The sequence below is a fragment of the Tuber melanosporum genome (genome assembly GCF_000151645.1).
Source record: "Tuber melanosporum whole genome shotgun sequence assembly, scaffold_78, strain Mel28".
Taxonomy (NCBI): domain Eukaryota; kingdom Fungi; phylum Ascomycota; class Pezizomycetes; order Pezizales; family Tuberaceae; genus Tuber; species Tuber melanosporum.
Window position 1 is genome coordinate 1 of NW_003299126.1, and position 8,644 is coordinate 8,644.

An 8,644-nucleotide genomic window follows, 5' to 3' on the forward strand; every position below is an offset into this window, starting at 1 on the left:
TAGTGCTAGGTAATTTATCGGCAGCGGTGCACCGATTTACGTCGGATACAGTATTATCAAGTTACATTAGCAATTCCCCTGCTTTGCGCCCTTTCGATTATCACCCCAGGTATCATATAAAATTGTAACCGCGCAAACGAGCAAAGATCGGTACGGTACAGTGTGGTGTATATTTCTACAGCATATGAGTACAGTACAGCGCATAGATTACCGGTTGCTCGTGTTGAGCGGGATAGGTACATGAGATAAAAATAAATCCGAATTAACCGATGAGGCTGGTGGAGGTATAGGGAAAGGAAGGGGGGGGAGAAGGAGAGGGAAAGGTATATTATAATATGAGTGTTGAATTCTGGTGCTGACTCGGTTTTGGTGATATCACACCACTATGGTATTTGGGTAGTTAGGACAAGGGGGAAAGGGGAAGAGAAAGAAAGGTGCTGAGGGTAGGATACAATGGGTACAGCAGGTATTGTGAACATGAGTAAGTGCGATAGGGTATATATATAAAGACTCCCTTCCTCCTCGGGCATTGCCTACAATAAAGGAAGGGGGTGATAAGAGAAAAAAGAAGCCGAAAAATCACCACCACCAAAAGAATAAAAAACATCCTACATCTAAAACCGCCAAGTGGTATATTATGTTTGCTCTTCCGTCTGCCTTTCCCATCTTCGGTAAAATAAAAACAACCCCTCAAGATTGAAAGAGAAGGGGAAAATAAATGGTTATGTAGAGCACGATAGCAGCCAAAGCCCCTACCAAAGAGGTAAAAAAATTTAAACAAAAACAAGAAAAGAAAACAGGTCTATACGCCATTTACGCCCCTAGTAAAAAAATAAGAAAGCATGAAAAACCCAAGATTTTCAATGAAAGAAGGAGGATATAGGGTCAAGAGGGGGGGCGCTAGTATCGATCAGAGAACCCACCATATCCCTGACTCACGCGATTCCCGCTCGAGTTGTATGTGCTTGTTGCGCAATCGCTAGTGGGACCGGCGTGTTCGAAGATGGTCGTGCGACGGTCTTCCTCCGGGATTAACTCTTTGACTTCCCACACGTTGGTTTTTGTGCCGACGGAGAATTCGAGATCTTCTTTTGTGATGGAGTCCCAGTACTGTTTTCTCGTTAGTTTTTGGCGGAAATGGTGGGGTATTTGAAGTCTTACCTTGTAGACCATCATGACACCTAGAAGGTTACAGATAGAAGAGAAGAATAATCCGTCAAGGTAGTGAGAAACTTTGTCACAGAGCTTATCGCTGAAAGCGTACAAAAGTACCTGTCCCACGACGAAGAAGAAAACGCCAAAGACGATGTCACCCAACGGCCATCTGTCCTCCAGGGTCGCCATGACCAAAATGACCTGGCAGGCGACGTAGACAAAGAGGAAAAGAGCGTTAACAACATAGAGGACGACGAAGAGCGCCATAGTCTTAGTGGGGCTTAGTCCGATCCAACTTTGGAATGTGCAAATTGCGACGCCGCCGGTCACGATAAACATTGCTACCGTCGAGAGTCGCAGGAGCCATACTGATAGCGCGGTGCCATCTTCGTAAACTTGAAACCCGATGAACCCGTTGATGAGAAGACATGTGCATAGGGCTGATGTTAAGCCGGCTTGGACAGCGGTAAAGTATGCGTACGGAGCCGACCCGATGGGGATGACGCCAGAATCAAGGCAGAGGGAAATGACAGTGAGGAGCATAAACAGGTAAAAGAATGAGGTGATCTCCTTCCGACCTAAATTGTGAAGTCAATCGGTATTAGCCTCAATCCTTTTCATCATGGCGGATAAAAATAACCACCAAAAGGGGGGAGGGCGTCAATCGTGGGAACGCAAGGAACAAGAACAAGTAAAAAAAAAAAAAAGGAACCACAAACCAACAGCGGTGAATTTCGACCGTACGTGAAGTACCATTATTGAACACATAATCAGCGCGAGAATATGAACAAAGTCGTTAGCAAGCTGGAAAATGATTGTGTTTGCCGTTTCTATGCTTCGTGAGTAGCACAGCGCCTCGATGCCCGGTCTCATCACTCTCGACGAGCCATAAGGTCCCACCAGCGAGCAGAGTGGTATACTCGCCGTCTCGCATATTGACTGGAAGCTTCCGAAAGACATGATTGCTACTCGTTGCGGTCGTCGTAGTCGTCGTCGGAAGGGTCAAGAGTAGGAGGGAGGAGGAGGGGGAGGAGGAAGAGGAGGATGGTTTGCGGTGAGAGTTAAAGGAGCGGACGACAGAGGAATGAGGGAGGGGAGGAGGAAGGTAAAAGGTCAGGGGGCTGCCCAGCTGGGCAAGTTTGTGTAGCCTGCGCCAAGGTGAGGCAAGTTCGCGATAGAATTGGCAGGCGCAAGAAAAGCGACAAAAAAGCAGGCGGAAGAGAGGGAAGCGATGGTATAAGTATGGTTTAAAAGGAAAAGGGTTGGTTATCGTGGGTTTTTTTTTTTCCTCGTTCCTTCTCTCTATTTCTCTCCTTGCTCCCGTCCAACCAGATATTGGTTTCCGCACATTCGGTCTCAGCTCTCTCTCGGTGCTCTTCCTATTGTACCCTTCGCTTGTTGGGTTTCTACCTGCGGAGAATTTAGGGGGTTGGACGGCGCAGGTGATTTGGTTGTCGTGGCGACTAGAATCTATTTGGCCCCTTGCAGGGCCAGCCACTCGAAATCGAGTAAGCGTCCAATTCACTGGCTAGCTACCCTCGGTTTTCCAGCCACAGCCAATTGTTCCCAACCTCCGGAGACTGCTGGATTGTATTCATTGTCATCTTCTTTGTGCAGTCCGCCCTTACAAGTATGATACCATCCTTTTCCCTTTTTGTTTCTTTTTTCATGCACTTTCGTTGGATTCGAGTGCCGTACTGATTCCATCTTGATCCCTGGACTACGGTACATTTCAGCCCAGGCCCTAAAAAAAAAAAAAATTTCTTCCCGAACCTACTTGTGCTTCCCCTCACACACCTCCCTTCCATGCATTGTGTGCATGCCAGCGACGCACCCCATCCTGCTCATCGAACACCATTCGTCTCTCCACTCATCAGAGTCATCTTTATATTCACATACATCGTGCCTCTAGGCTCATCGGGTTGTCTCCATGTCGGCTGCTTTTGCACCTGCTCCTGAGCGGCAATGCCATCCGGGGTCCTCTTATCGCTAGGCTCTAAGTTTTATCCGTAGCTATCGAAAACATGAGCATCCGGGATTGGATCTCGGGAAAGCGTATCATCCGCGAAGCCAACTAGCTTGAGCACCAGCTCGACAATCAGTCTACTTGCACGTCAGAACCGGGACCAGATGATTGAGGCCTGGGGAAGGGGTAGGCGAACAGAGAAATAAAGACAAAGAAGGGGAAAGTACGACTATATTCACGGAATGCCTCAACCCAATTTCCGATCACTTTTAACAGGGGAATCTACTTCAAAAGGTTCGAGTAGATCAAAGAGGAGAGATTTCTGGCCATAATCTTTCTCATTTCTTTATGTAACAGAAAAACCCCATGGGTGTCTTTTCTCGCAGCCTCATTGAGAAATCTCTGAAAGTTAGAAAGTCCCTCTGTCAGCTCCTCAGACTTGGCTGTGTCCCCACACTGAATAGCAACCGGGGTGTTGGTATGCATTTTGTTAACACTTGCAGCAGCTGGTCTAACGGTTTTGCAGCCGGTAGGATCACATCTCGCTTCTTTCTCTTCGCATAATGCGTGAATAAGTTCTAGAACCCACTTTTCTTTCTTCTAGACCATCCTTCCAGAGCTACTGGGAGAGGGGCCACAGATCGCTACTTATGATGTGCTCTGGGTTATGTTTGCTCCTCCATACCGATTTGCAGCTGCAAAGCCAGCTCCCCACGTTATGGGTCTAGTTTCTGTCTGCAGCGTGGCCTAGTGGGATGGCCAAACAGAACCGATGATTGAAACCTGGTCCTGTTTTGGGGGATGTATGGGCTCTGTCCCGGCGACTTGCATCCCGAGCCTGCCGCTAAGTGTATTATGCCCCAAAGCTCAAGGAAGGATGAGCCAACCCATGCATTGAGCTTTCTATCTTACGTCTTCAAGTTTTGGGGCGAGCTCTCCCGCCAATCCTGAAGCTGATATCGAGCTCAAGCCCTTAGGGAGCAAGGCTCCGTTCAAACTTTCAGCTCGAGATCAAAATGATGCCATCCGGCAGTCCATGTCTCTAAATGACTGTATCATGGGCGTGAGCGTGGGCATCAGCCCAATATCCTTACCCACATTATTTTATGGTATCTATTGATTATAAAAGAGAGGACCTCTTGCAGCAAATCCGATGCTCACCCTCTCAACACTAGCACTCGCCCACAAAGCATCCGTCAATTCCAAGAGACAACCAGAAAGAAGGCTTAGAGCAAGGCTGACAGGTACTTCACCTTTGCTAGAACTGCATCTACCATGCATTTTGGTATTTACACAGCTCTAACCCGGTCGTTTCCTAGAAGATCCAAAGATCATACCTCCTTAAACACACTCACCAACCATGTGCTCATTTATCATCACCTATTTCATCTACGCGGATTGCCGGGAACGCAGAAAACATTGCGCTGGTAGAGAATCTGGGACTGGCAAAAGTTGCGGGCAAGCCCCTCACGAAGAGTTCGTGATAGCTCCTGGGTCGTGTGCAGAGTGCAAGGACCCACACTAGCCGTTGCACCCCGTCACCCTTTGCATGAACGATGTAGCATTCTCGTTCGTTCGGAGCTTCGGGATGCAGTTGATAGGGAGGTATTGATGGAGCGGCGAATCAGGGGCGGATGTGGGTCTAATGGTGTGGATTCCCGTGGGGAAAAAGTTTCATTTCTACCGAGTCTCCTTTCTCTTCATTTTTTGCATAAGTCCTCTCATTTCATTATAAGAATTGACTCTCTCTTGCATCATGGCCTCCCGCTGGGCGAAATACCGGTATCGGTGCTTGGAATTATGGGCTATATTCGGCCCCTCATCTTATTCCTTCAATCCCTTTGTGCTCAATTTTGTGATCCCCCAAATCTGCGATGCATGGAGAGCACCTATCCCGCCAGGTCTCTTTTTTTTTGCTTCTTCGAGGCATGCAATGAATACCCGGGACACACTTTTTCCTCAATCGGCCAGTCCTGAATTGGTAATGACTCGCGAACCTTCCACGTACGGGAAATACCTTCTTCTCCATATTCATCACATGGCCACATCTAGGTCCTCCCCTCTATATTCAAAGTGTCTTCCATAGCGGTTCGTCCGAGTTTCTCGAAGGGCGGACTACCGATTGCTTTCTTTTTCCTTGCCTACAAAAACAGATCGTTGGGGCCGGCTTTCAAATCCCTTCGAGACGCCATCAAGAAAAATTCTGAGAATCCCTGGGCGAATTAGACAACATACAAGGGATTTGTGCGCGGTTGACATCAAGAGACTGCGGTGTCTATTGGTCTATACCTGCATTGAGGACAAGCACAGCGGAATATTCTTTTTTCTCAACCCCCTGTTCTCTTCAGAAATACTCACCCCCCAGGAAAATATTGTCGAATCACCACACTGACTGGCACACCACAATTGCCTCGTAACACTTCTTGATAACTATACTGCAGGAGGTCTCTCCTCCCCCCCTTCACTTTTTAGAAGCACCGCACAGCGTTTACGGCGGCCTTCGGATAATCACGGTAGTTATCAGAGGCACCGAGGGGGATAGTCTAACTCCAGGAATATATCCCTAGTCTAAAGGGTGAGGTGCCTCCGCCCTTCCTTCCTTTCAACCCCCACTCTCCTTCCGTGAAACATGTTATGGGATCGGCGGTAAAGCAGGGATCTTGTCTTCCTACCGATCTTCAAGACCAAAGTCAGGTTCCCACCCCCCCTCATCTATTTACATTCTTGCTCCTAGTCTTCCCTATTTTACCCCAACTTGAGAAATGTCGTGTTATATTGACTACCGTCCGCATCCTGCCAAACCTGTTTCGCGATCTCAGTAGGAAGCAATTTAAGCTACCATGCCGACATGGCACGAACGCGCCTACAGACGCCCTCACTGGTTAGGTTCTTCGTGCGGGCTAAGATAAACTTGTTTGTCGGGCTGCTGGTGGAAAGTATTCTTGCTGTACGAGTCCCGTGCGAGTATTGTACCCATAGTACATGTCAGGCTATCATACCATACATGAAAGTTTGTGAGTGCAACCCGGTCACTATCCCGCTCCTCCCGCAGAGCAGAGATGCCGTTTACAACCGTGCCGATACCGTACGCTCGTAATGTCGAAGCGTTTTGGAAAGAACTGCCATCGAATGCCACCAAAAACTGGCCCCTCCGCCTAGATCTAGTAGGCGGTATGCAATAGCAGTTCCTTCCTAAAAGCGCTTTGACACTGCTAGTACCAATATACCTTGCACCGTCACCCAAGCAAGACTGGTGAACATCAACAATCCATATACCGCACCCCATGTCTCATGGCCCTTGGCGAGATCCAGCAATGTATAGGGACAGTAACAATACAGCACTGCGCCTACACACACATATCATTAATATGGCTACTTCCGACAGCCGGGGTTTTACCAAGAAACGTATGGCTAACTTAAACTTAACTTTCTCTATGTTTCTTGATCTTTCTTGCATGCCACATTACTTTCTTTACGAGACCGGGGGCTAGTTTTGCTAACTTAGTCCACTGCCGTACAGTACTATACGGTACGAGTCCCATATATATGGCATGCACAATCGCGGTAACCTAAATACCGGTAACAGTACATAACAGTGCTCGTAGTGGGCTACTACTACATCATGCCCTATCTTACTATTGCAACCTCCACTGAGACTCCTCATACCTCTCTGTCGCCGCCTGTGATGGGGATTTTGGGGAGCTATCCCCCCGGTCCGGCGACCGACACGACTACGTTGGAAACTGATGCCGGACCCGCGCATTAGCAACTTTGCTCGTTCCTCTCCCCAATCCAGAAAACTACAACCAATTTCAAAGTTCTATCCAGAATCCTTTGCCCCCTCCGCCATATATAGCACCCACCAAAGTAACACCGCCGCCCAGTGCACCCCCCTCCGTCCATACTTCCAATCACGGGTCTCTTCCCCTGCAAACCACCCCCACAGCACAGAGGGTTAATGAAACCCCCTTGACCTTTTTGGTTCTATCCCGAGCGTTAAAAGTTTGGGGGCTATGGTGGGTATATCACATTATCGCGCACTAGCCATGATAGCATATGGAATTTGACACAGCTCCCGACACTATGCGCTCATGGGCTGAAGATTAATGACAATACCTCAGCCCTGCGTCCCGGAGAGCCAATATCGTCCTTAAATGTGAAGTCGGGGAGTGTGTGATATTCTGTGATAGGGATGTGAGAGTGTAGCTAGTCTTAGGCGCACTTGAGGTGGGGTAACGGAGGGGGTGAGGGGTGCTGGTTTCGGCGCTTGGACCCATCAGATAATCATTTTTCCGTCTCATTATTATACGTTGTGGATTCTGTATTATGTGAAGAAAAAAAAAGAGAGCATGCCGTTCTATGATGCTAAGTACAGTACGGCCATTATTTACCCGAGACTAGAAAAAGCCCTATTAACGGCTTTCAAATCTCGAGTATACCCCATCACCTTTAATCACCAAGCATAATACTAACGCCATGCCAACATTCCTATCACCATGACCCCTTTTGCCAAATGTCCCAATACCAACCCCCCTCCTCCCACACTCCTAATTAAGCTTAATAAACACCAACACCTAACCATTGCCATCGTCATCGCCACCATCACCATCACTTCCCCATCTTCCCCCCTCCTTCAGGGCACGAACGCCTTCCGCCTCCGCGCCCAAATCGGCGTAAAATCCCAGCAACACGAGAACCTTCTCCGAGTCCTTACTCGACCTAGCCTCCTTCAGCGCGCTATCCAAATCTAACAACAGTGTCTTGCGGACTGCTTCGATCCTCGGAATTTGCATTTTCACGAACGGGTGCTGCTGCGGTAACTTCGGGAGCAGATTTCTCGTGAGGAACAAGTACCCCAGGACGATCCTGGACAGGCGGGGGATACCGGGGGTCGAGGATTCACCGGGACCCGGAGCATCCTGATCAAAGTTAGGAATGGGTATCGCGGTCGTTGTAGTGGCGGCGGCGAGGGGGGGGGATGTGCAGGGAGGATGAATAAGTAGTAAAGTGGATAATTCGTCGAGGCGATAAGATAGCGTCAGAAGGTTTTTAGCCAACATCTAAATTGCCCACTCACGAATTAGCCCCACCACCTCCTCTCTCCTCGCCAGGACAGATATAATAATAATAAAAAATCAACATACCCTCCCACCTTCAACCACCCTCCTCCTCCTAACCTGCACCTCCACATCCCTCCTGACCCCCTCGACGACCCCCATGATAACCCCCACCTCCCTGCGAAACCCCAAAAGGCCCATCCGGAGATCCACCACCCGCCCATCCCCACCCCGAAGACTACCCCCCAGTCCGACGAAGTCGGCGTAATCCCGGTTCACGAGCTCCACCAACTCCCGCTCCAGGTCCTTGCTCCGCGCGCGCAACTCCCCACGCAGGTCCTCCAGCGTTTGGTGCCTGTTCCGCAGCGACGCGAGGAATTCCGTGGGACTGAAGGGCGCTTCCAGGTTTGAGAAGGCGCTGCGGGGGAGAGGGGGGGGGAAAGGGAGGGTGGAGGGGTTGTGGTCG

General features: G+C 49.2%; 2 protein-coding genes; one reads left to right on the forward strand and one right to left on the reverse strand.

The window, feature by feature from the left end:
- Positions 1 to 241: 241 nt before the first annotated feature.
- On the reverse strand, positions 242 to 2,167 carry GSTUM_00010945001 (uncharacterized protein). XM_002841605.2 has 3 exons: positions 1,875 to 2,167; positions 1,162 to 1,733; positions 242 to 1,110 (listed from the first exon to the last, which is right to left on the reverse strand). Exons 1-3 carry the CDS (start codon positions 2,113 to 2,115, stop codon positions 901 to 903), a joined length of 1,023 nt encoding a protein of 340 aa, XP_002841651.1. The 5' UTR covers positions 2,116 to 2,167; the 3' UTR covers positions 242 to 900.
- A 2,710-nt stretch (positions 2,168 to 4,877) lies between these two features.
- On the forward strand, positions 4,878 to 7,484 carry GSTUM_00010947001 (uncharacterized protein; the record flags this gene model as incomplete). XM_002841606.2 has 2 exons in its annotated part: positions 4,878 to 6,526; positions 6,642 to 7,484. The coding sequence occupies one exon, from the start codon at positions 4,878 to 4,880 to the stop codon at positions 5,205 to 5,207; it is 330 nt and encodes a 109-aa protein (XP_002841652.1). The 3' UTR covers positions 5,208 to 6,526; positions 6,642 to 7,484.
- Between the last annotated feature and the right edge of the window lie 1,160 nt (positions 7,485 to 8,644).

Bases quoted from the DNA above. Each gene is read 5' to 3' on its own strand.
- GSTUM_00010945001 (XM_002841605.2), bottom strand. From the start codon at position 2,115: ATGTCTTTCGGAAGCTTCCAGTCAATATGCGAGACGGCGAGTATACCA. The intron at 1,734-1,874 runs GTTTGTGGTTCC...TTCACAATTTAG, and splicing joins GTCGAAATTCACCGCTGTTG to GTCGGAAGGAGATCACCTCA. The intron at 1,111-1,161 runs GTAAGACTTCAA...ACGAGAAAACAG, and splicing joins GTGTCATGATGGTCTACAAG to TACTGGGACTCCATCACAAA.